At 46.8% G+C, this 27,244-nt stretch overlaps 1 protein-coding gene across 4 annotated transcripts in view; it reads right to left on the minus strand.

Moving 5' to 3' along the window:
- Positions 1-27,244, minus strand: part of Farp1 (FERM, ARH/RhoGEF and pleckstrin domain protein 1) — a 336,683-nt gene that overhangs the window by 61,408 nt on the left and 248,031 nt on the right. For all 4 annotated transcript variants that reach the window (XM_045145776.1, XM_045145775.1, XM_045145777.1 and 1 more), the window contains exons 4-9: positions 21,964-22,006; positions 19,085-19,163; positions 10,923-11,020; positions 6,007-6,121; positions 5,021-5,168; positions 441-536 (exon numbers count right to left, since the gene is read on the minus strand). In XM_045145776.1, the coding sequence (XP_045001711.1) occupies positions 441-536; positions 5,021-5,168; positions 6,007-6,121; positions 10,923-11,020; positions 19,085-19,163; positions 21,964-22,006 (579 nt within the window). The remainder of the gene's footprint in view (positions 1-440; positions 537-5,020; positions 5,169-6,006; positions 6,122-10,922; positions 11,021-19,084; positions 19,164-21,963; positions 22,007-27,244) is intronic.

Genomic DNA, 27,244 nt, shown 5'->3' on the forward strand with positions numbered 1-27,244 from the left:
GGATGGGGACAGACATTGCCATCATTCCCGTTCACGAGCCCATCCCGATGTGGGCAACCCCTCTGTCCCATTCTCTGGGATACTTTCCCAGAGAAAAGGACCTGTCTGGTCTGTGAGAGTGAGCTCACGCTGTGAAGGCAACAGGAGGGACTGCAGAGTTGGGGGGCTGCTTTGGGGTGGGAGGGGGTAGGTCTGACCGGGGTCTGAAGGCAAGGTGCCAGGGGCTGGATACCAGACCAGGTTGTGTGTCTGGAGGGGGCTTGTATTTGTACAGGAAAATAACCTCTGCCTGGGGACCCATCTGTGCGTCCTCTTTACCCTCTGCCCCCCGAAACCCAGCGAGGTCCCCCAGTACTTGTCTGCACACAGAGCTCACACTCTGTCTTTACAGGGGCTGGCCCCAGCTTCTAGACAAGGCAGCGCAGGTGAACCCCACTTACGTTGGCGTCGGGGCGGAGCTTGATAAGAAAGCGCTTCCTCTTGAAGCTCAGCTTCCGCACCTTGGCCCAGTTGAAGGCATTGATCCTCGTGAAGCCCTGGGGAAAAGCAGCCAGTGAGCCACACGGGAGGTCGAGGGCTCAGGAAAACACCACCGCTGGATCGGTCCCCGAGTCAGCGGCTATTGGATGATAAGCACTCTTGCATCATTGCTTCTCACTAATTATACTATTTGGGATCCAAACCTCAACTGCCTTCAGGAAGAGAAGCAACTGACCAAGGTAAAGATAAGAAGAAAAATACAAACAGGGATGGAGGGATGGCTTAGCGGTTGAGGCGTTTGCCTGCACAGCCAAAGGACCCAGGTTCGATTCCCCAGGACCCACGCTAGCCAGATGCATAAGGGGGCACACGCATCTGGAGTTGGTTTGCAGTGGCTGGAGGCCCTGGTGCGCGCATTCTCTCTCCCTCTCCCTTTCTCTAATAAATATATAAATAGGAATTTATGAAAAAATACAAATAAACCATGGCAACCACACCTCACGGTTAGCAGCCATCACCCATGAAGTGTCGGATACTATTGCAGAGCTTGCTATACCACACACACAGCCCAGAGAGAGATCTATTATCTTCACTTTCTAGCAGGTGGAAAGCACAACACGTATATATTTTAATTTGTCCCAAATCACATAATTAATGTGGCAGGAAGAAATCCCCAGGTGTGCGCCTTTTATCAGTAGCTATGGTTTCTCTATGGCATGAGCAATGACGACTGTCCCCACTGGTCTGGCTTCTGTGCCAACTTCCCCACAGGAGAAGGCCAGGCCTGCTCTGCATCCTTCAGGCCGGCATGTATTCTCCAAATGAGACTTGTACATCCTCAGGGTGAGACTTACACGTCCTAAGCACATCTGGACAGGTGGGGCATGTGGGAGGCGGTATCAAACTTGAATCCCACCTGTCCTGACCCCACTGAAGTTAGGGTTCTTCTGGGAGCTCCAGGCCCATGCAGTCAGCCTCCAGTGGTATGAATAGAGTAATTAGGCCTGTGCGGGCAAGATTAATTCCATACAACCTTTGGCACACAATTAAATTACCCCATGAATCTTTATCTTCCACATAAAACACAGTCAAAGCAATTTAAATTCAAGTGTGAGGCACTTCTTTTCTCGACGATTTTCAGAAATGTTTCAAGGTTGAATTTAAGTAACGGTGATGAAACATTTGGTTTTCTTCTCCTCAGGCCCTCAAGGATTATTTATGCTGGTCAAAAACCATCACCTCCCTCTAACATTCCACTCTCAAAACATCACCTTATACTGCCAGACGTGAAAAGCACCCTGGCTCTTGGTGGGATGTGCGTACATCAAAAACATCTGGGGTGGAGGCTGGAGAGATGACTTAGTGGTTAAGTGCTTGCCTGTGAAGCCTAAGGACCCCAGTTCAAGGCTTGACTCCCCAGGACCCATGTTAGCCAGATGCACAAGGGGTGCACGCATCTGGAGTTCGTTTGCATTGGCTGGAGGCCCTGGTGTGCCCATTCTCTCTCTCTCTCTCACTCTCAAATAAATAAAAATAAACAACAACAAAAAAAGATTAAAAAAAACACCTAGGGGACTGGAGGGATGGCGAGGAGGTTAAGGCGCTTGCCTACAAAGCCCAAGGATCCAGGTTCAATTCCCTAGGATCCATGTAAGCCAGAGGCACAAGGTGGCGCATACATCTGGAGTTTGTTTACAGTAGCTGAAGGCCCTGGCATGCTCATTCTCCCTCCTCCCCACTCTGCCTCTTTCTCTCAAATAAACAAACAATCACTCAATTTAATTAAAAAAACCATAGAACACCTAGGACTGGACAGATGGCTTAGCAGTTAAGGTGATTACCTGTGAAGCCTAAGGACCCAGGTGTGATTCCCCAGTACCCATGTAAGCCAAATGCACAAGGTGGCATGTGCATCTGGTGCTCATTTGTAGTGGCTGAAGGCCCTGATGTGTCCCCGCCTCGCTCCTTCTTTCTCTCAAATTAATTAATTAAAACAAAACAAAACAAAACACCTGACACTGGGCTGGGGCGACAGCTCTGCAGTTAAGAGCACTTACTACTTAAGAATAAGGATTCTTGGGCTGGAGAGATGGCTTAGCGGTTAAGTGCTTGCCTGTGAAGCCTAAGGACCACGGTTCGAGGCTCGGTTCCCCAGGTCCCATGTTAGCCAGATGCACAAGGGGGCGCACGCGTCTGGAGTTCGTTTGCAGAGGCTGGAAGCCCTGGCGCGCCCATTCTCTCTCTCTCCCTCTATCTGTCTTTCTCTCTGTGTCTGTTGCTCTCAAAAAAAAAAAAAAAAAAAAAATAAGGATTCTTAATCCGAGTGTGGTGGCACACACCTTTAACCCCAGCACTCGAGAGGCAGAGGTAGGAGGATTGCCACCCTGAGACTCCATAGTGAATTTCAGGTCAGCCCGGGCTAGAGTGAGACCCTACCTCAACAAAACAAAACCAAACAAAATAAATAAATAAAGGTTTCTTGGGCGAGACTCTGCAGAACCCATGTAAGAAGTTGGGTATAGCCATGCATGTCTGTAACCCCCCAAGTCTGTGGTGGACAAAGACCAAAGAATCACAGGGCTTACTGACAGAGAGCACTTCCGGGTTGAGAGACCTCACCTCAAGGAAGGCAAAACATAGCTGGTGAGGAGGAGGACACCTGACATTCTCCTTTGGTCTTCGCGTGCTCGTGTATGTGGTGTATGCATCTGTACACACATGTGCATACACCACACACACGATCTACACACTCACACATGTAAACGGAACACCACATACCACAAACTGCACACACAGGCATGCACCTCCACACACACACACACCTGACGCATGAGCAGAGAACTGTTACAACTCAAAATAACCTTTCAGCGCTCACAAAAGGGTTTTAGGCCATGCAGGTTCCTACGACTTTAAAACTGGGGAAACGCTGACCCGTTTCATGAGAGAAATGCACCACAGAAACGCCAGCAGGGCTGCTATGGTCTGGGGGTGGTTTAAGTGTGTGTGTCCCCTTGTGACTCATGCACTGGAAACTCAGGCACCAGTGTGGCAATGTTAAGGAGTGACAGGACCTCTTAAAGGAAGTCCTGGGCTGGAGAGATGGCCTGGGGGCCTGCAAAGCCTAAGGACCCACGTTAGCCAGATGCACAAAGGGGCGCACGCATCTGGAGTTTGTTTGCAATGGCTGGAGGCCCTGGTGTGCCCATTCTCTCTCTCTAACAAATAAATAAAAACAATTTTTTAAAAGCGGTCCTAGTGGGAGGCTCTGGGAATTACGGTGTACCACTGGACAGGATGAATGTCGTTCTCAACACACCCAAGTTACTCTCTGGCTTCCTGTCTGGTCATGGGATCTCTCCCTCTGCAGCAGGTGCTCTGGCTAGGGTGAGGCCGTGCACAATGAAGGGATGCAGCCAGGGGGGCCTGTCGTGGAACTGCGCTGTGCTGTTTGGAATTGCACCACCCTGGCCCCTGGCCAAACTGTGAACTAAATAAACCCCTTTTCTTTATGTTACTTAGCATCAGGTGTTCTGTATAAAAGAAAAGGGACTATCTGCACAGGGGTGTTTATTTATAGGGATTTCATTGAAGGTTTCACATGGTTTATACAAACACACACACATAAATAAGCCCATGAAACCACACACTTTATTTTATTTTATTTAAAAAAAATTTTTTTAATTTATTTATTTGAGAGCGACAGACACAGACATAAAGAGGGAGAGAGAGAGAATGGGCGCGCCAGGGCTTCTAGCCTCTGCAAACGAACTCCAGATATGTGTGCCCCCTTGTGCATCTGGCTAACGTGGGTCCTGGGGAACCGAGCCTCGAACAGGGGTCCTTAGGCTTCACAGGCAAGCACTTAACCGCTAAGCCATCTCTCCAGCCCAGAAACCACACACTTTAAATACACGTAGGAACGTCAACAGTACTTTCAAGAAGCTATTAAGAGAAGCACTTATCAGTGCGGTGGTCCGACAGTCAGATGACAAAAGCTCACATTTAAGAGGACAGAGTGTCATTTCACCCTTAAAAAAAGTCTAGTTAAGGACTCAAAGGCAGTGTTCATTTTGCTGTAAAATTACTACAATGCAAGGATATGGCTTCCAGGAATGATAAGACTGGTCTTCCTCAAGAGTACACATTACTAAGCTTTGCGACAATATCTGAAGTCCCAACAAAGTTGCTGGCTGACACAAATTAGATTTTTTAAAAAAGATGGTGTTATAGCAAAATGTCAAAATGCCACCTCCAACAGTGTCTAAGGATCTGAAACTGTCATGCTTACATATTAGGCTCCCAGCAGCGGTCCACTGAGAAACACAGCTTGTATGGTCCAAATTAGTCCAATAGCCCAGACAAATATATGAATTCCAAGCAGGCGGGTGGGGGGGGCATGGGGAGGAATGTAAGAACAATATGGAAACAGAGGGCCCAGAAACAGAAATCCTGGATGAGGCTGCTGTTTCATGTTTCCTTGGGGTAGAAAGGCCTGCTCTCCTCCCCTCCTCCCAGGGGCATGGCGCTGTGCTCTCCTCACCTGAAACACTAGAATTCCCGTGTTGGCGACGGCCAGGTTGATCTTGGTACCTTCCCTGTCCTTGGCAGGGTGTAAGCGGATCCCGTACATCTCCAGCCGACGGGCTACCTCCAGGAGTTGGAAATCTGACTCAGCCGGGGTCTGTCCACTGACAATGCAAGAAGAGAAGAGAAAGGCCAGGAGATTTGAATTCCCTGTGTCTATTAATCTGAGATTAAGGGACATAAAAGGCACTTCATGGCAAGCAGTTGGGGCTATGCGATCCGATGGCACCCAGCCTCCGTCCGCTAACCTCAGAGTCTCACATCAGGACAAAAGCACTATTGCTTGGGTAACACAAAACCTCAGAAGTCTATCTCCAAATCAGCCAGCTTTTCAGAACCCAGTTTCCTCTAGGTCACACACAAGTAACACACCACAGTGTCAGGCGAGGTCTGAGTCACTTTCAGGAAGCCACCACGGCCAGCGGTTCTAGGCAGCCCTCCAACTGAGGTCAGGGACCAATGTCTGCCTTGGAGCCACATCCAGAAAAGGCTCCCGGCAACCTTTGAGAATTCTCTGATAAAAACAAGACGCAAAGCATGGAGATGTCATGAAGGCGCTAGCATTGTGCCTCGTTCTTACACCCTGTCTTGTGTGCTGTGTTATGTGAGTTTCTCCATCTATGTAAAGATGGTAACCCGATGGTCTGATGGCCTTACACTGTACATTGCAGAGCCTGGGAAGCCTGACAATTCCAGACTCATTGAGTTCGCAGGAAGACGAGCCAGGGTGCTGAGTCCGTTTGCCCGTATTTCTGAGGGCTCAAGGTGGATCATGGCATCCCGGTGAGCCTGCGCACTTTCCTTTCTCTAGCCTTTGAATATTTTGTCATAACTCTGTGTGTGCATGTGTGTGTGTGTATGTGTGTGTGTGTGTGTGTGCATACACGCTGGGGGGCTGAGAGAAGTGTTCCGAGGAAATCTGAAGCTGAACATGAGACTTACATGTGGTTCCGGTGAAATTCCACAATTTTGTCTTCCAGGGCATCCTGCTGAGGTATATATTTATTTTTTGCTAAATGCTCTCTGTCCAGTGCCTCATCAAAATCCCCGATCTCAGCTGCGGAGACACAGAAAGAGAAACAGGACACGCAGGATGAACCCTTCACAGTTTGCTGTCTTCCCCCGGCAGAGCAGGCCAGAGGCAAGCACACAGCATTGGCTGGGCGCAATTGGGCCTGTCGTGAGGCCTGGACATCAGAGTGGGATGCCAGGACGTGTTTCATATTTGTGATGGCACAAAGAGTGACTTCTACCTCTTTTCATTGCTAGCAGCTGGAAAGAAAACTCCAAAATTAGTCACTTTTAGCCATATAGTCTCGGGTTTTGTGCTCTTTTTTCCCCCTTACCTTATTATTATTTTAAGTATTTATTTGCAGGGATAGAGAGGGGGAGGAGGAAGAGGAGGAGGAGGAGAAGAGAATGGGCATGCTAGGACCTCTAGCCATTGCAAATGAACTTCAGATGCATGCACCACTTTGTGCATCTACCTTTAAGTGGGTACTGGGGATTTGAACCAAGGCCATTAGGCTTTGAAAACAAGCACCTCTAACCACTGAACCATCTCTCCAGCCCCCTTATTATTTTGACACATGGTAATCCCACATCTGTACAGGGTAGAGTGTGACATTCAGATAAATGTATAGGGGATGAGATCAGGATCACTGGAATGTCTATCAATCCAGACATTTATCATTTCTTTTCTGGGAAACTTCCAAAATTCTAATAGTGATTTTATAATATTCAACTAATTGTTGCCTAACAGTCATCCCATTATGCTACAAAGCATTAGAAGTTATTTTTCTTTTATTTTCTCCTGACCTGCCTGGTAGGTCACGTCCCTTCTCAGCAGTAAATTCTATTCAGGCAGATGGATGATTAAAGCATAACTTCAAAATAGGCCACAGAGTTTCAGGACTTTACAAAATCCAACTGTTGAAACTCATACATAAATAATATTAGTGCAAACCTCAAATCTTTTATCATGGGGGAAAAAAAGGAAGATGTATGTGGGAGGAAAGGTAGACAATGTTTTTGTTTATTTTTATTTATTTATTTGAGAGAGAGAGAGAGACAGAACGGGCTTGTCAGAGTCTCTAGCCATTGCAAACTCCAGACACATGTGCCATCTTGTGCATCTGTCTTACGTGGGTTCTGAGGAGTTGAACCTGAGTCCTTTGGCTTCGCAGGCAAGCACCTTAACCATTAAGCCATCTCTCCAGCCCTGTTTTTCTTTTTAATTTAAAGGAGTTTACTAAACTTGTTATATTCTTACCCGAAATAAGAGGTCAGATGGCAATGTGATTACTGATTCATCTTCAAGACACATATTGAATTTCCTCATAAATGCTTCAATATTCTTATCCTATAATGTGGACATTTCAAGCCCAGAGCTTTAAAATAATAATTGTACCATTTATAGCCTGCATAATAAGCTTCATAAATAGCAGTGCACAGGGCTAGAGAGATGACTTAGTGCTTAAGGTGTTTGCCTGCAAAGCCAAAGAACCCAGGTTTGATTACCCAAGACCCACGTAAGCCAGATGCACAAGGTGGCGCACGTATCTGGAGTTTGTCTGCAGCAGCTGAAGGTTCTGGTGTGCCCATTCTCTCTCTATCTTCCTTTCTCTCTCTCTGTCTCAAATAAATAAAAATAAATTTTTTAAAAAAGTAGTACATTGACCAGGACCTAGCTGTTTAGGTTTCACACCGTTGCTATGAAACCTACCTTTCATTTTGTCATGTGAGGTGAGCAACCTGTCACGCCTGGGCCATGCACATCCGGCCATGAAGCAGGATGTGGCCAAATGCTGCCAGAAATGACATCTGCTGGGGATGCCATGTTGCCACTGGGGGAATTGCTCACTCAACTAGCTTCCTGCTGCTACAACCAATAACACGATTCCCTAACTCCCTGTCCTGGATTCAAATCCCCTTCACTAATTACATTTAACACCACCACCCTCCACCACGGAGCACAGTGTGCAGAAATGAGCGTCACTTCTGGCCTGCAGCTGTGGTTACCAGCTGTCTTCACAGCAGCCTCGATGTTCCTGCCATTCCTTCTAGCTGGTGTTGTTAATGTACAGTTGATCATTCTCGATCTCTCTCTAGTATATACATTGTGTGGCCTGTGTGTAAATGTGAGGAGGTGAAGCAGACTGTCACTTCCTCGATCACTGTTTGGCTTTGCTTCCTTGAGAAAGGGTCTCTCACTGACAGGCAAACCCCAGTGATTGTCCTGTCTCCAGCTGTCACCTCACTCAGGACTGGGGTTTCCAGCTCTGCGTGGCCATGCCCAGCTTCTTTGTGGGTGCTGGGCATGGTACCCAGGTCCTCATGCTTGTGGGGCTTTACCCACTGAGCCATGTCCCCAGCCTCCACAGTTGAATCTTGTGATTCATTCAAGGCAGCCATGACTAACGAAGTCACGGTGAGCCCTGAATTGGTCATTACTGAACCGTCACTTAGGGGGAGATGCAGTGTGAGGTTGCGGCACTCTTGAGGCATTTTCACTGACGGACTTTGTTCTGCTAAAGGACATGCTGCTTAACATCCACTGCTGGTTCCTTCTCGTGGCAGGACCCACGTGTGAATTACTCTCATCTCACACATGCATTTGCTCCAGAAGGCCTGTCACACGGTACTCGGGGACACGCGACGGCACTTCAGCGACATGCTCAGGGGCCAAGTTAAAGAGAGAAAACACCAGCGATGGCATGAAAATCACAAAAGCGTGGCACTAAACAGAGTGTGGAAAGGACCCTTGTTAACCACCTAAGAGCAGAACTGGGAAGGCAAAGCTCTGTCTCATTTTACCTCAGCTGGGGACATATGTATCAGATGACTCAAATGTTCAGTGCCCCGGGCGTGCCCTCAATGTTCATGAAGGTGTGCAAGTGTTGATCTACAGGCGAATTTTAGGGACCGGGCAAATTTGCAAAAGAGTGGCGGGTAGGGGCTGCCAGGCGCTGAGGAATCACCAAGTTCTAATTTTTTGTTTTTCAAGGTAGGGTCTCGATCCAGCCCAAGCTGACCTAGAATTCACTCTGTAGCTCAGGCTGGCCTTGAACTCACAGCAATCTTCCTACCTCTGCCTTCTAAGTGCTGGGATTAAGGCGGGTACCACCACACCTGGCCTTAATATTTTCTTTTCTTTTTTTAAATTTATTTTCTTGAAAAAGAGAGAGAAAGAATGGGTGCGTCAGAGCCTCTAGCCATTGCAAATGAACTCCAAACATGTGTGCCAACTTGTGCAGCTGGCTTACATGGGCACTGGGGAATTGAACCTGGGCTTTTAGGCTTTGCTGACAAGTGCCTTAATGGCTAAGCCGTTTTTCCAGCCCCTAAATTTTAAAGTTTGCATAAGCCTTAAGTTGGGGTCTCTTAAAACTTGTCAATTTTGTAACATACTCTTTCCCATAATTAAATATAAAAGAGGACTGGAGGGCTGGAGAGATGGCTTAGTGGTTCAGTGCTTGCCTGTGAAGCCTAAGTACCCAGGTTCGAGGCTCCATTCCCCAGGACCCACGATAGCCAGATGCACAAGGGGGTAATGCATCTGGAGTTCGTTTGCAGTGGCTGGAAGCTGTGGTACACCCATTCTCTCTCTCTGTGTCTCTCTGCCTCCTTCTCTCTCTGTCACTCTCAAATAAATAACAATGAACAAACAAAAAATTAAAAAAGAGGACTGGAGAAATGGCTCAGAAGTTGAAGGAGATTGCTTGCAAAGCCTGAAGGCCTGGGTTCAATTCCACAGTGCCCATATAAAGCCAGATGCACAAAGTGGCATATGCATCTAGAGTTTGTTTACAGTGGCTAGAGGCCCTGGCATGCTCATTCTCTCTCTCCGAAAATAAGCAAATAAAACATAAAAAGGGGCTACAGAGATGGATTAGCAATTAAGGTGCTTGTCTGCAAAGCCAAAGGACCCACGTTTGGTTCCCCAGGACCCATGTAAGCCAGATGCACAAGGTGGTGCATGTGTATGGAGTTCGTTTGCAGTGGTTGGAAGTCCTGGCATACCCATTCTCTGTCTCTCCTTCTTTCTCTCTCAAAAATAAATAAATAAAATATTTTAAAATGGCTAGAGAGATTGCTTAATGGTTAAGGTGCTTGCCTGTGAAGCCTAATGACCTGGGTTTGATTTCTTAGTACCACACAAAGCCAGATGCACAAGCTGGCATCTGTATCTGGACTTCATTTGTAGTGGCTGGAAGCCCTGGTGCCCCCATTTTCTCTCTGTCTCTCTTCCATATCTCTCTGCTTACATGTACATAGAAATATGTTTTTAAAACATTTAAAAAAATATAAAAGTGCTAACAGTTCTCATTTGGTACCAGGTGGATACACCCAGTTTTTCTTTCAAGTCACTGCTGTCTGTGGCCCTTGCCAGAGGCCATGGCCACCTAGGACCATGCAATTCACTCGCTCCCTAAGTGCGCGCTGCTGTGAAAACTTGGGGAGAGAAGCAAAATCTTTGCCAGCTTTGTGTCCTGAGACTCATGAACCACATTCAATGGTGAATATTAAGTCTAAGGACAGGATGAAACCGGTTTGGCCTACTTGGGCCCCTGTCCATCCCAACTTCTCCTTTGAGACAACAGATATCAAATGCAACGTTCATCCTTAAAAAGAAAAGCCAACCAGATACCAGAACAACGAAATCCCAAGCTAATGTCTGGAGATATGCACATTAAATGAAGCTAGGCGTCGTCTTTTGTGTGTGTGTGTGTTCCACCATGGGACCCTCATGCTAATGGCAAAAAGAACATGGATGCTGTCACTGTTCTTGGGACCTGTGTGTGGAGGGGACTTTCCCTCATCGAGCAGTGGACTGGGAGCTTTCCAGCGGAACTTACATTGTACGATGTGGGAGATCAGCAGAGCGGTGCTGGTGTCGTTACACGTCAACCTGCCTTGAGCCAAGTCCTGCTTTACCTGCAGAGCAAACAGGTACCTGCAAAGTCAACAGAGAGCGGTGTCACCAGAGGCCCGCACAGAAGGGCAACACACAAAGGAAGCAGGCGGGTTGGCATCCGAGGCAGGCTTCCTTCCGGCGCTTTGCACACACAGGTACAAAAACTAAAGAGGGGGTCTGGAGAGATGGCTTAGCGGTTAAGTGCTTGCCTGTGAAGTCTAAGGACCCCAGTTCGAGGCTCGATTCTTCGGGACCCACATTAGCCAGATGCACAAGGGGGCACATGCGTCTGGAGTTCATTTGCAGTGGCTGGAGGCCCTGGGGTGCCCATTCTCTCTCTCTCTCTCTCCCCCTCTCCGTCTTTCTCTGTCACTCTCAAATAAATAAATAAAGCTGATTTGAATATTAAAAAAAAAAGAAAACTAAAGAGGGATACAGAAACCAAGTAAGAGAACCACTCACTGTGGGGTCAACACCCACCTGTGTAAACGACAAACGCTGTATGCACGTAATCTTTTCACAGAGTACAGTACACTCCAATATATGCAGAGAGAGAGCCATCTGTAACCCTACTGAGAGTGTCATTTTATTCCAAATTTTTAATTTGATTTGTCCAACAATATAAAGGAAGTAACTGTAAAAGAGCTTGAGGGCTGGAGAAGATGGTTCAGCGGTTAAGGCACTTGCCTGCAAAGCCTAAGGACCCGAGTTTGACCCCCCAGCACCCACGTAAAGCCAGATGCACTAAAGTGGCACATGCATCTGGAGTTCGTTTGCAGTGGCAGGAAGCCCTGGCATGCCCATACTCAATCTCTCTGTACCGGTCCCCCTTCTCAAGTAAATAAGTTAAAAATATATATATACTAAAAAAAAACAGGTCATGGAAGGCAAAGAGGTGAGCACATGGCCACCTCTCTGACAGTCTAAGTGTTCACATGGATGCAACAGTTTGACTTGGTAGCGAATGGCAGTTATTATCACAGTGGGAGAGACAGGGCCAGAAACTGCTCTACAACCTCTAAAGAAATTGACTCTGGCAAGGACTGTCAATTGGTATAAAGATCACTTAGGAAACTGGATGTTCACGTAGGGCCTAAGTGACTCGGTATATTTCACAATGAAAGGATCAGAAAATCAGCTCCTTAAGCCAGTGAACAAACTTAGCATTGTGAATCAAGCAAGAAGAATACATCCTCACTTCGGATGGGTTCTGGTCAAATGTTTAAATGTATCTACAAAGCTGGGCGAGATGGTGCCGGGAGTGGTGGCACATGCTGTTAATCCCAGCATTTGGGAGGCAGAGGTAGGAGGATCACCGTGAGTTCGAGGCCACCCTGAGAAGACCGTGAATTCTAGGTCAGCCTGGGCTAGAGTGAGACCCTACCTTGAAAAACAAAAAACAAAACAAAACAACAACAAAAAAACCCTAAATATATCTACAGGGCCCTTAGAACCAATTTCTAGGATTTTTGTTGTTGTTTGTTTTTGCTGGGCTTGGTGGCACATGCCTCTATGAAAGCTTGTATGTGTGTAAGACAGAATTGGTGTACCAGGGCCTCCAGCCACTGCAATCAAACTCCAGACATGTGTGCCCCTTGTGCACATGTGTGAACTTGTGCATCTGGCTTACATGGGATCTGGAGAGTTGAATATGGGTCATTAGGCTTTATAGGCAAGCTCCTTAACTGCTAAGCCAGCTCTCTAGCTCCAATTTCTAGTTAAAAAAAAAATTAAAAAACCTGGGGCTGGAGAAACGGCTTAGTGGTTAAGCACTTGCCTGTGAAGCCTAAGGTTCAAGGCTCGATTCCCCAGGACCCACGTTACCCAGATGCACAAGGGGGCGTACGTGTCTGGAATTCGTTTGCAGTGGCTGGAGGTCCTGGCACACCCATTCTCTCTCTCTCTCTCTGTTGCTCTCAAATAAATAAATAAAAATAAACAAAAAATGCTTAAATTTTTTTTAAAACATATTATTTATTTGCAAGCAGAGAGGTAGAGGAGAAACAGACAGACACAGAGAATGGGTGCACCAGGGCCTCCAGCCACTACAAATGAACTCCAAATTCATGTACCTCTTTGTGCATCTGGCTTTACGTGGGCACTGGGGATTTGAACTAGGATCGTTAGGCTTTGCAGGCAAGTGCCTTAACCGCCGAGCCATCTCTCCAGCCCCTAATCTCTGGTTTTCAAGAAAATGTAAAGGCTGGGAGAATAAATGAGACCCGGCCATAAGGAAGCCACCAGTCAAAATCAGGAGGTGGGATATTCTATAGTTCTATAAAGTAGTATCATGAATGAAATAGAAGGACCTACATTGAGTGGAAATAGGCTGGGAACAAGCAAGCAGCTGGTCAAGAATGATTCTTACTTTGGAATGCAGTCATGAATAACACTTGAGAGGGAAGTTGAGGAAGCTGAGTATAGCAAAGGCATTATGAATAAAATATATATAAAAGAATCCAAAAATGTACCATACTCATGCCGTACAATAGGGATGAAGTAGGTTAAAAAAATTTTTTTTTATCTTTATTTATCTGAGAGCGACAGACAGAGAAAAAGGCAGAGAGAGAGAGAGAATGGGCATACTAGGGCCTCTACCCCCTGCAAACGAACTCCAGAATGCATGTGCCACCCTGTGCATCTGGCTAACGTGGGTCCTGGGGAATCGAGCCTCGAACTGGGGTCCTTAGGCTTCACAGGCAAGCACTTAGCTGCTAAGCTATCTCTCCAGCCCTGAAGTAGGTTTTTTAAATTTTTTTTTCTTTTTCTTTCTTTCTTTTTTTTTTTTTGGTTTATTGAGGTAGGGTTTCACTCTAGCTCAGGCTGACCTGGAACTCACTATGTAATCTCAGAATGGCCTCAAACCCACAGTGATCTTCCCACCTCTGCCTCCCAAATGCTGGGATTAAATGTGTGTGCATGTGTGACATCACGTGCTTGTGGCTACATGGGACCCAGAGGTTCAACCATGAGTTCTGAGGCTTCGCATGCAAGCGCCTTAACCACTAAGCCACTTCTCCAGTTCCGACTTTCTACAATAGATATTAGTATCTTGCACACATATACATAGCTATATGTATGTATGAGATAACTATAGTTTTATACATAATAGTAAGTATAGTTACTATTTTACAGTAATGATTTTGTTTTGTTGTATTTATGGTGCTTGGGATGAAGCCCAGTGTCTCACACACGCTGGGCTCCACCCCCAAACAACATCCTCCCTTCTATCCTGAATTCTAAAGAGAGAGCCCTTAACAATAACCACAGAGGTTTCCATATGAGTTAGATAGGATAATACATGGAGAATAAAGTGGCTACAACAAAAACAGTCAGTAAATGCTAACAATTTTCTTTAAGTTAAAAAAAAAAAGCACCAGGTGTGGTAATGCATACCTTTAATCCCAGCACTCAGGAGGCAGAGGTAGGAGGATCACCATCACCATGAGTTCGAGGCCACCCTGAGATTACGTAGTGAATTCCAGGTCAGCCTGAGCTAGAGTGAGACCCTATCTCAAGAGAAAAACAAAACAACCACAACCTAACCCCCTTTAAAATAGGAAATCCCTTTACTAATAACTAAAAACAAAACAAACAAAACTAGTGGTGACTGCATAGCTCAAAAATAAAAACAATATGCTGCAGATATATCAGTTGACAATTGTGACCTTTACCAAACCTCCCTGATGTTTGTTCTGTTCTCTTGTGCTCCCCAAAATCTGCCTCATCATCTCTTACTGCAATCACAGGAAAGACAACTGAGGACCAGGAAGCAAGGCAATCCTCGAGGCATGGATTCCTTTGTGGAGGGTTGCCAGGAAAGTTTGGTCTTTCTGGATTAGGGAGGGACGAATGTCCACTGAACCCCACAGACTTCACAGAGCTCCCTACTGGCCGTGGCTCTGATCTGTGCTGTGGCTAACTTTCAAAGGAGTAGGAGAGCTTTGTGTTTTAAAAGCGTTACAGTTTGACCACTTATCAGTTCTAACACAGGGTCCTGTGTCTACAAAGAAGTGTCCCAGGACGGATTCACAGTCAAGGCTTCGGGGTGTTTGGTGACAACCTCTAGAGGTCTTCATGGTAGCATGGAACCCTGAAAGCGTGCAGAGCTACGGGGAGGGCACATGACTTTCTGAAGGCTAGAGGACAAGTTTGTCACCTTCTGGCTGTGCTGAATGTCCGGGTTCCAATGGGTTCCTGGGGTAACATGAGAATCAGCTTCCTGTCGCCTTTCTTAACCTCCTAAGCTGTAAGCTTGAGCGCACTGGCCGTTGTGCTTTCAGAAACGGGGGGGCCCCTTTGGTGTCCAATAGAAGCTTGTCCAATCAAGGCCCTGGGAGCCAGAGCTACCGTCCTCAGCAGGCACTGAGCACAGCTAAACTGGCTGACACAATGTCCACACAGCTAGCTTGAAATGGAATGGACTCTGCTTGGGACGGTCGTGCGAGACTGATCAGAGACTGCAAGTCACCTGTCACATAACCCCCATTCCTGGTCACAACCCACTAATGTGAATCTGTTTCACTGGACGGGCTGCATCGCCTTTCTCCCTCTCTCATGAGGTGGAAGTCGTTTGGTTCCCCTGTCACTCAAAGGGAACTTCTGAGGCAGTCGAGGACAGCAAGTTCTGGTAGACTCCCTTAACTTCGGACAAGAACTGGACCCTACCGCACACAGATGTCCAGACAGGGAGCAACAAAGTGTGGCTTAGCTTTTCAACACTAAAAGATGTCATTAGACCTCTGTAATAAGAACAGCGAGTCATTTCTTTCCCGAAGACCCCTCTGGTTGATCTTTTAAACTTGCCCAAGTCAGGACTTTCTTTCTAGGTAGGGTCTCACTCTAGCCCAAGCTGACCTGGAATTCACTATGTAGTCTCAGGGTGGCCTCGAACTCATGGCGATCCTCCTACCTCTGCCTCCCGAGTGCTGGGATGAAAGGCGTGCGCCACCATGCCTGACTTTCTTCTTTGTTTAAAAAACTATTTTATTATTTATTTATTTGACACACAGAGAATGGGCGCACCAAGACCTCTAGCTGCTCCTCTCTCTCTCAAATAAATAAATAAAAGACACAAAAGGAGGAATTTAAAAAAAAACAAAAAACTATCCCCACAGCTTTTCTGAGATTCCACCTCTGCCCCAAGTCAGGGAGGCCCCGCTGCCAGGACGCACCCCAAATTTAGCCACTTCTCTCCACCTTCACTGCTACTGTCTTCTTTGGGCAGGACTATCTCGGGGCCCTGCGGCAGACTCCCCAACACCCTCAGGGCCAGTCTTTCTTTTTTTTTTTTTTTTTTTTAATTTTTTTGTTTATTTTTATTTATTTATTTAAGAGTGACAGAGAGAGAGAATGGGCGCGCCAGGGCTTCCAGCCACTGCAAACAAACTCCAGATGCGTGCGCCCCCTTGTGCATCTGGTTAACGTGGGTCCTGGGGAATTGAGCCTCGAACCGGGGTCCTCAGGCTTCACAGGCAAGCGCTTAACCGCTAAGCCATCTCTCCAGCCCAGGGCCAGTCTTTCAATGCGACCCGTCACTCTTCCATCTCACTGGCGCTTTAAGAAGTTTTGTAACGCGTGGGGCTTGTTCCTGTCATGGGCACCGTGGTACCCGTTCCTTCTCCCTGGAAGGTTTCTCCTCAGAAAACCACCGACTGTTATCAACACTTCCTGAGGGGCATCCAAGACCTAGCTGGCTCAGGTCACCACACAGTCTCTTCCAATCGCAGACGAACTCCAAACGTGTGCATCTGGCTTACATGGGTCCTGGGGAATTGAACCTGGGTCCTTTGGCTTTGCAGGCAAATGTTTTAACTGCTAAGCCATCTCCTTCCAGCCCTATTTTTTAAGTATTCATTTACTTGCAAGGGGGGAAGAGAGTGCCACGACTAACAAACTCCAGAGGCATGCACCGCTTTGCTTAACATGGGTTGTTGATCCTGGCCCACCGAGCTTCACAGGCAAGGCTGTACTTAACCACTGAGCCATCTTCCCAGCCCTTGGTATCTCTCTCTCTGAGACAAGGTCTGCCATTGCTCTGAAGCTCTCCTATCAGGCTATAGTGGGTAGCCAGGGAACCCCAGGGATCCTGTTTCTCCCTCCCCAGCACTGGTATTAAAGGCATACACCACCATACCCAGAATTTTACATGAGCATTGGGGATTGAACTCAGGTCCTCATGAAGCCAAGGTAAGCCCCCAACCACAGTGAGCTATCTCTCCAGTCCTCCTTTTTGTTAATCCTTTTTTTTTTTTTTTTTAAGTGATCTGATACTTTGCTTACTTCATCATTTTCTAGGTTCAGGAAAGTCAAGACTTAACCTTTTCTTTACTCCATTCCTAGGGCCCAGATTCTAGAACAAGAATTTGCACACAGCATACACTCAATAAACACTAGTGACTAAATGAATGTCTCTGATACATGAAGACTGACTACCCCAGGTCTGCACATCTGTATAGAGAGATTAAGAAAGATGTGATGCACCTTCCAAGGCTCAGGGTCTAATGCGGAAGAAGTGGCAGAAAGAATGTAAGAGCCAAAGGAAGGGTAGGACTCCTTACAACGTGCTCCTCCAGACACAAAATGGCCTGGATATCCATGACCTCACAGTGCCCGACACTACCTACACAAGACTATCATAACAGGAAAAAAAGATGTCATCAAAATAAGAGAGAGACTGATTGAGAGGGGGAGGAGATATGATGGAGAATGGAGTTTCAAAGGGGAAAGTGGAGCTGGGTGTGGTGGCACACGCCTTTAATCCCAGCAGTCGGGAGGCAAAGGTAGGAGGATCACCATGAGTTCGAGGCCACCCTGAGAATACAGAGTGAATTCCAGGTCAGCTTGGGCTAGAGTGAGACCTTACCTCAAAAACCTAAAACCAAACCAAAACAAAACAAAGGGGACAGTGGGGGAAGGATGGTATCACCATGGGATTTTTGTTTGTTTGTTTTATTTTTATTTATTTATTTGAGAGCAACACAGAGAGAAAGAGGGAGAGAGAGAGAGAGAGAGAGAGAGAGAGAGAGAGAGAGAGAGAATGGGCACACCAGGGCCTCCAGCCACTGCAAACTAACTTGACACGCATGCGTCCCCTTGTGCATCTGGCTAACGTGGGTCCCAGGAAATCAAGCCTTGAACTGGGGTCCTTAGGCTTCATGGGCAAGCGCTTAACCGTTAAGCCATTTCTCCAGCCCACCATGGGGTATTTTTTATAATCATGGAAATTGTTAATAAAAATTTGAAGAAAAAAAAAAAGTGTGTGCCACCATGCCCAACTTTGGGGGGGGGGGGAAGAAAGATGTGATGGCCAGGGCTGTAATAAGCTATAGCTTGAAAGGCACCAGTGACAAGAATGTGGCTGGTCTGATCAGTGTAGCAGATAAGGGCATCTTGGAAAGATAAGGCTTCTCTTCACACACTGACAGCTCTGCTCTCTCTCGGAATGCCTCCTTTCCATTGTGAAATGAGGAGTAATAGTGATGGTGGTGATGGAAATGATGATGGCGGTGGTGATAATGATGGTTACCCTTTTATTACAGTGTCCCTGTTGCATGCCAGCCACTCTATGCACAGCAAACAGTGCTTCCTTAATATAACTCTGACCAAGCAAGCAGGCCCTGTGTTGTTCAAAGTGAGTAAATAAGTAGTAACAGTGATAGCCAGCAAGTGGCAAGAACACACTTGACCTAACGTCTCCAACTCGGCCACGCTTACAATGAAACTGACCTACAGTTCATATCAAATTCACCCATCCATAGTAGCAAAGCAGAAAAATAAAAAAAAAAAAAATCTGTAGTAACAACATGATGTCACAGAAGAGACTCATTTTCCCAAAACTGTCTCAGGATATGATCATTGGATGATAGGAAATACATTATAAACAGTCTTGAAGAAACCAGGGTGTCGGGAAAACATGGTAGCTTGCTTTGTTTTTTGTAGGAACAGACGAGAGAGAGAGGAGGGGTAAAGTGCTAAGCACAGAATAGATACGGTCAAATCAATATTATGGAAATGATAATTCAAAACGTGAGTGTCCTCTGCATCCCCGTACACTGCAGCAAAACAGGCAGACGCAAACATTCCTCGTTCCCAGCTACTGACCTGGTCAGTTCTTCTTGGAGCTGAGTGTGGTCGGGCGGGAAGAATTTCACCACGAACTTTACCACCACATGCTTTGGCCCTAAGGAAGAACAGAAACCAGTGAGGCACAGATCGATTTGTGCTTCAAAGAGCCTTTCGGATTTTACCAAACACCACATGTCACCGCGGGCAGCCATCTCCAAGCCACTCAACAACGGGCCACTAATTAAACAGCTTCATGCTGCGGAGAAAAAGGCCATCGACTTTCTAAAACATCCTCCGTGACAAAAGTACGACACTGGAGGCTGGGAAGATGACTCCACAGATAGACGTGCTTGCTGCACAAGGGCGAGCTCAGGTCCCCAAACACACATGAAGCCGGGGACAGGGGCATGTGTGTAATCAATCCCAGGGGTCCTATGGCGAAACGGGGGGCAGAGATGGGAGAATCCTGGGAAATTCATAGGTCAACAAACCAGGCACACACAGATGTGCACATGCACACACACAGGTTTTATTTTAAGAAAACTGCTACATTCAATAATTAAGACTTTTTTCCTATGGAGACAAATTAGATTATGCTCAGGTTTAAAGCAAACGTCTTCAGAAATGTACTTAACTGGCGGCTTGTATTTTAAATACAGGCTTTAGGTGGTTTGGGGAGAAGATAATGAAAATGTGAGTATGAAGCAGTTATGTAAGTTACTGTAGGGAACATTCTCAAACATGTCCCTCAAACATGTTCCTTACACCCAAGTTCAAATGAGACAGCATTCCTCACATGCCAAGGATATCTATCTCCTGGCCATCTTTACTTATTATCTCATCTTTCCAAGGAGTCATGACCAATAAATAAATAAATAAATAAATCAGGAAGCAGATAGGGGCTAGAGGGATGAGATGGATGTCTTCAGAGTTAAAACAGATCACCAAACAGATTATAACAGAATAATTTGCAATGAGAGTAAAAATTTGTATAGTTTTTAAAGTTTATTTTAAATATTTTTTTAATTTTTTAAATTTTATTTATTTTATTTATTTATTTGAGAGCGACAGACACAGAGAGAAAGACAGATAGAGGGAGAGAGAGAGAGAGAATGGGCGCGCCAGGGCTTCCAGCCTCTGCAAACGAACTCCAGACGCGTGCGCCCCCTTGTGCATCTGGCTAACGTGGGACCTGGGGAACCGAGCCTCGAACCGGGGTCCATAGGCTTCACAGGCAAGCGCTTAACCGCTAAGCCATCTCTCCAGCCCTTAAAGTTTATTTTATTTGAAAGAGAAAACAAGGCGGGGGAGGGGGGAAGAATGGGCGTTCGGGATCCTCCAGCCACTGCAAAGGAACTCCAGAGGCATGTGCCACCTTGGGCATCTGGCTTCCGTGAGTCCTTACCACTAATTCGGATCCCCAGCCCCATATCATAGTTTTGCAGGAGCTGCCACTTGCAACAACAGCAGTGGAGGGAGGGAGGGAGGGAGGGAGGGAGGGAGGGAGAAACCCTTTCATGTCAGACCATAAAACCAGTGTGGCAGGTTGAAGGGAGAAGGCCAGAGACCTCAGGGTTCTCAGATCCATGGGCTCCAGAAGCTGGTTAGGATGAAGTGACAGCTTTGTCACCAGGGCCAGTCACAACACATGCAGGCAGAGAGATGACAACCATCAGGCTTCCGTTCTGACCGGCCTTCCAGGGTGGGCGCGTGGGAACTGGACACCTTCCCACACAGGTGGTGTTTGTCCCCGAGAGGCACCGCAGAGACAGCGGCCAGTCTCCCAGGCTCCGGGCTTCCTCCCCCGTTAAGCAACATGTCTCCCACACTTGGTCTGGGCTGGGCAGGGCTGGCTCCCCGGAGGGTGCCCAGGAAACATTAAAGGGCCTCTCTTTCATTATTCAGTAGTTGCAGCAGCAACTGCAAGTTCATGAGGACAAAAGACACCTGCTGCTATGTTTCTCCATCCACTGGGAATTGAGACAAGTGGCCCCAAGGGGTGTCTGGTTACAGACACACCCAGAGGTATGCTTCTAGACTATTCCAAATCCAGTCAAGTCGACAATGAGGATTAGCCAGCACCGAAACCATGAGGTGGAGGAAATCTTTCCTGGGCTAGGGAGATGGCGCAGTAGTTAAGGACACTTGCTTGTAAAGCCTGCCAGCCTTGGTTCGATTTCTCAGTACCCATGGAATGCCAGATGCACAAAGTGGCACCAGTGTCTGGAGTTTGTTTGCAGCAGCAAGAGGCCCTGGGGCACCCATGCTGTGTCTTTGCTTGCAAATAAAAAATGTAAATAAAAATAAATAAGTAGGGCTGCAAGGATTGCTTAGTGGTTAAGGTGTTTGCCTGCAAAGTCAAAGGAAGCAGGTTCGATTCCCCAGGACCCACATAAGCCAGATGCCCAAGATGGCACATGCAGTGGCTAGAGACCCCGGTACACTGATTCTCTCTGTCTGTCTGCCACTCTCTCAAATCAATCAATCAATAAAAACTTTAAAAAAATAAAAAAATAAGTAAATCCTGCCTCCCTTAAGTTGTTTATATCCAAAAGTGAATCTTGCCAGGTGTGGTGGCGCACACCTTTAATCCCAGCACTCTGGAGGCAGAAGTAGGAGGATCACTGTGAGTTCAAGGCCACCCTGAGACTACATAGTGAATTCCAGGTCAGCCTGAGCTAGGGAGACCCTACCTCGAAAAACAAAAACAAAAAATCAACAACAAAAGTGAATCTTAGGAATAGTTAGTGCACCTTTCTCCTTCAAATGTGATGGAGAAAACAAAATTATTCCAGGGCTAAGTAATAGGCATTTGTCATTAATCACATTGCTCTCTGATTCTCAAAGCAAGGTTTTGGTTACTGAAGAACTGTAGGTTGAAATTGCTGTGAGGCACGCAGATAGGCTATACTTACTTCGAATCTGCTTCACAATAGGCTTCAAGAGATCCAGCCACACCTGAAGGAAAATAGAAAGAGCAGATTGAGACACAGCTTCTCAATGAAAGTATACAAGAACTTCAATCTCTTCTTGAAACTATCAAAAATGGAAACAATTTTTAAAAATACTTGATTTATTTAGTTGCAGACAGATAAAAAAAATAGTGGGGACAGAATGGGCGTGCCAGGACCTCCTGCCTCTGCAAACAAATTCCAGACACATGCACCACTTTGCATCTGGCTGTAGGTGGGTACCGGAGAACTGAACCTGGGTCATTAGGTTTTGCAGGCAGGTGTCTTAACTGCTGAGCCCCTCCCAAAACTGGAAAATATTTTACAGAATTTGAGGTTGCCTCTCTCTTTTTTTTTTCCTCCAGATTGCTGTACTTTACATTGTTGAACACCATCATGATTTGCAAACATAATCCCTGAGTTTGGAAATGAAAATCTTAGGCTCAGATGAAGACTTAACAGTTAGGGGCGCCTGCCGCCCAGTGGTAAAGCACGGGCTTATTGGCAAACATGACACCCTGGGTTTGATCATCAGAATGGGGGGGGTGCTTTTATTCTATTTACCTACTCAGAAAATATCAACAAGTGACATAATGAAGGGATGACGAATGAATGATCGCGTAATGGCTGCTAGTAGAGTGAAATACGCATGCTTGGTACGGACATAAACTATTTATGTAGGTAAGTACACGCAGAATCACACACACTAGAAGAGAACACAGAAAGGGAATAAATATTTATAGAACATCGTCCATCACACGCTGCCTGGAGCTGTCTCTACCCCTCAAAGGAAGCCGGGGGGATTCATGGGTCACAGGAGAGAAACCTGGGAGCTACAAGCGCCTACATAATTTGTCCCAGGTGCCCCAGCCAGAAAAGCAGCTGAATAAGGTCTGAATCAGGTCCACCCCACCTCCAAGTCCTCACGGGCATGCTCTCTGCACTCTGAGTAGCAACCTTTTAAAAAGAAAAACTAGCTGGCATTATTAAAAATGCATCAGCCAGTTGTGGTGGCACACAATGGTAGGAAACTGCTGCAGAGGTGGAGGCAGGAGGATCAGGACTTCAAGGCCAGCCTGGGCTACACGTTTAGGAGCCGTGGAGGTGCACGCCTTTAATCCCAGCCCTCGGGAGGCAGAGGTAGGAGGATTGCTGTGAGTTCAAAGCCACCCTGAGACTCTGTGGTGAATTCTAAGGTCAGCCTGAGCTACAGTGAGATCCTACCATGATAAACATACACACACACACACACACACACACGCACGCACGCACGCACGCACGCATCTGGAGTCATCTGCAGTGGCTGGAGAGCCTGGAACCCATTCTCTCCCCCCTCTTTCTCTGTCAACTAAATAAATAAAAATAAAATATATTAAATATTTTATTTATTTTTAAACAGATATGGCAGTGTGTCTGTAATCCCAGGCCTGGGGAGGTGGATGCAGGGTGACCCTGGAGGGTGAGATCTAGGTTCAGGGAGAGCACCTGAGGACGAAGCCCACCATTCACCTCTGGTCATGTGCGCGCGCGCGCGCACACACACACACACACACACACACACACACACGTGAATATGCATACGCACATACTCAGGCAAAATAAAAAGGAACTCGACTATTTCACAGAAAGAAACCTCTAAAGGCTAAGAATAATGCGATGCCATTTGGGAATAATTTTACTGGAAATATAGGTTAAAAGGACAAAATACCATTTCATAAATATGCATTTAGAGCTCTCTGGCAAGTGTGTGCACTCTGTTTCACAATCTTGCAGGATGGCCAGGGCACAGAAAAGCAGGCCCTGTCTTCCTCTATTAATAGACGGATGCAGTAGCATAATTCTTCAGGAGAGTTATAAAGGAATAATGATCTAAAACCTAGAGAGATTCCTACACCTCCTAACGTCCAGTCATCTGCTTTTGTAAATTATGTATTCATGCATGCACATATGTATATTAAGGAATGCTGGTTTTTTAAAAACATTTTTATGATAGTGAAAAATTATACAATAGTCTAAAACAATATATATTTAAATGACATGTCAGCAGGCAGGCATCACTGATCACACACTTCAGTATTCGTTTACTGGCTTTTTTTTTTTTAATTAGATGTTTATGGGTTAGAGAGATGGCTTAGCAGTTAAGGCGTTTGACTGCAAAGCCAAAGGACCTTGGTTCGATTCCCCAGGACCCATGTTAGCCAGATGCACAAGGGGGCACACGCATCTGGAGTTCGCCTGCAGTGGCTGGAGACCCTGGTGCCCATTCTCTCTTTCTCGTCCTCTTTCTCTGTCAAATAAATAAATAAAATATATTTTCAAAAAAGAGATTTTTTTAATATTTTATTTTTATTTACTTATTTGACAGAAAGTGGGGGAGAGAATGGGTCCACCAGGGCCTTCAGCCACTGCAAACGAACTCCAGACACATGCACACCTTGAGCATCTGGCTAACATGGGTCCTGGGGAATTGAACCTAGGTCCTTTGGTTTTGCAGGCAAACGCCTTAACCGCTAAGCCATCCCTCCAGCCCTTATTTTTTTATCAGAGAGAGAGAGAGAGAGAGAGAGAGAGAGGGAGAAGGAGGTAGACTCAGAGAGAAAATGGGCACACCAGGACCTCCAGATCCTGGAAACAAATTACAGTTGCATGTGCTACTATGTGCACCTGGCTTTATGTGGATGTTGGGGAATCGAACTCAGTTCCTTAGGCTTTTCAGGCCAAGGGGGAGGGAGGGGAGAGGGGAGGGATGAGGGGTCAGAGAGAGAGGGTGGGGAGGTGTTAATTAAGGTTAATTCAGGTGTCCTCCATAAGCTTAGTTGCTCTGAATGCTAAGTTCCCAGCTGATGGAGATTTGGGAATTAATGCCTCCTGGGAGGGGGGAAAGCCAGGAAACAAACAGGAGAGTGAGAGAACGAGAACATGGGCATGCTGGGACCTGCTGCCACTGCATATGAACTTAAGTCACATGCGCCACCTTGTATGTCTGGTTTTATATGGGTATTGGGGATTTGAACCCAGGCTGTCAGGCTTTGCAAGCAAGTGCCTTTAAACACTGGGCCATTTCTCCAGTCCCCTTTGTTCTCATCCTAAGAGCACTAGGAAGTGCTTCACCCATGGGAGACAGATGGAGTGCACTTGTCAATATTTGCCAGGCAGTGTGAGGACAGACTAGAGGAAGCCAGAATGGAAGCAAGTAAGTTGATCAGCTGAGGCTCTACCCAGGCAAGACAGTGGTATTTTGACCAAGGAGCCAAGTTAGGGACAGTGGGTGGATTTAAAAACTATGAGGTCGGCCTGGAGGGATGGCTTACTGGTTAAGGTGTTTGCCTGCAAAGCCAAAGGACCCATGCTAGCCAAATGAACAAGGGGGAGCGCTCACGTCTGGATTCTTTTGCAGAAACTGGAGGCCCTGGCGCGCCCATTCTCTTCCCCAGCCCCTGCCAAATAAATAAAATAAAAATAAAATATATATTAAAATCTTATTTATTTATTTGGAAGCAGAGAGAGAGAAGAGAGATAGAGAATGGGCACACCAGGGCCTCAGCCACTGCAAACAAACTCCAGATACACGTGCCCCTTGTGCATCTGGCTTATGTAGGTCCTGGTGAATCGAACCGGCATCCTTAGGTTTTGCAGGCAAGTGCTTAACTGCTAAGCCATCTCTCCAGCCCAATAAAATAAAAATAATTTTTATAAGAAATTATGAGGTCAATGGAACGTATTGATGAGGGGGATGATGGCTGAGTGAGAAGATACTGAGACAGAAAGTTCTGGCAGAGGACCACGAGTGTGAGAAGGTGACCTCAGGGACCACTCGGGAAGGAGGAGGAAGCAAGGAGACACATGCGTCCGGAGCTCAGAGGAGTTCAGGCAGGGGCGCTCACCATTAAATTCGTTCCTGCCCCAAGGCTACAGGTTGGGACTCCAGTAAGGACAAGAATTAAGTACTGCTAAACATATGTCTCAGACCATCTGAGCTGCTGGAACCAAATACCGTGGTCGGAGTGGTTTATATGCAACAGAAATTCATTTCTCACAATTCCAGGGTCTGGAAGTCTTTGATGAAAGTGATGAAAAAAATTCATTGTCAGGGACTTCCCAGTTCAGACAAGGTCTTGCAGCTATGCCCTCAACATGGCCCAAGAGGTCAGATAGCTTTCTTGAGCCCTTGTGCATCTGGTTAACATGGGACCTGGAGAATCAAACCGGATCCTTTGGCTTTGCAGGCAGGCGTCTTAACCACTAAGCCATCTCTCCAGCAACCCTTTTTTGGTTTGTTTTTTGAGGTTGGGTCTCACTCTAGCTCAGGCTGATCTGGAATTCACTATGCAGTCTCAGGGTTGCCTTGAACTCATGGCGATCCTCCTACTTCTGCCTCCCGAGTGTTGGGATTAAAGGTGTGCACCACCACGCCTGGCTTGGAAGAGGCAACAGAATGGAAGTGGGGAGTGACGGCTCAGTGGCTTGTTTTTAGTCAGAAGGACCTAGCTGACATGACGGGGGGGGGGGGGGGGTCGAACACATGGGCAAGAGGAGACAGATGATGTGAAAGAGGCGACCCAGGGCAATGGCTTGGGGTAGACAACAGCTCTTGAGCTGACAAAGAGGAGGCCAGGTTAAGGGCAGACGCAGGGTGGTGACATTTCTATGTCTATGTGTCATCTCAGCCTCCAAGGAAGCCCGAAGGTGGAAGGCACGGTGGTGAAGGATCTAACAATCATGTAGGGAGAGGGAGGGAGGACCTGGGAGTTCTGGGGGGGCGGGGGTCCTGCATTGCTGGGGATCCACCTGTGACCCTCTGCTCTGCTGGCCTTCGTGGCTGCTTTGAGGATCTGTCCCCACAATGGCTCCCCGCTGCCGGTGCTCCAAAACCCCACTGAAGCTTCCACAAAGGGCAGATCCACTACGTGTTGGCAACTTGGCTGCCAATTTTACAGATTGTTTCTAAACATCCCTCCTGTGTTTGCCATTTTTCTGGAAAGCATCAAGTTACAAGCGCTGGCTGGAGCCAGACACAGCATGTGGTTCTCAGCAGGGCGGGTCTGGGGATGGGGGCTCTACTTAAACGGGGTGCTCAGGAGTTCCCCCACCAAAGGTGTCCACCATGTCACAGCTGGGCCAGCCCGAGGGAGCGGCTCCCAGTTGAGGGAACCCAGCCATGCCTGGCCAGCATGGTGTGTACACAGCTGAAGGACACAGGCTTGCGTAGGGCCTGAGCTTTGAGGAATGGAAGTGTCAGAAAGGT

This window comes from Jaculus jaculus, chromosome 3 (genome assembly GCF_020740685.1).
Source record: "Jaculus jaculus isolate mJacJac1 chromosome 3, mJacJac1.mat.Y.cur, whole genome shotgun sequence".
Lineage (NCBI taxonomy): Eukaryota > Metazoa > Chordata > Mammalia > Rodentia > Dipodidae > Jaculus > Jaculus jaculus.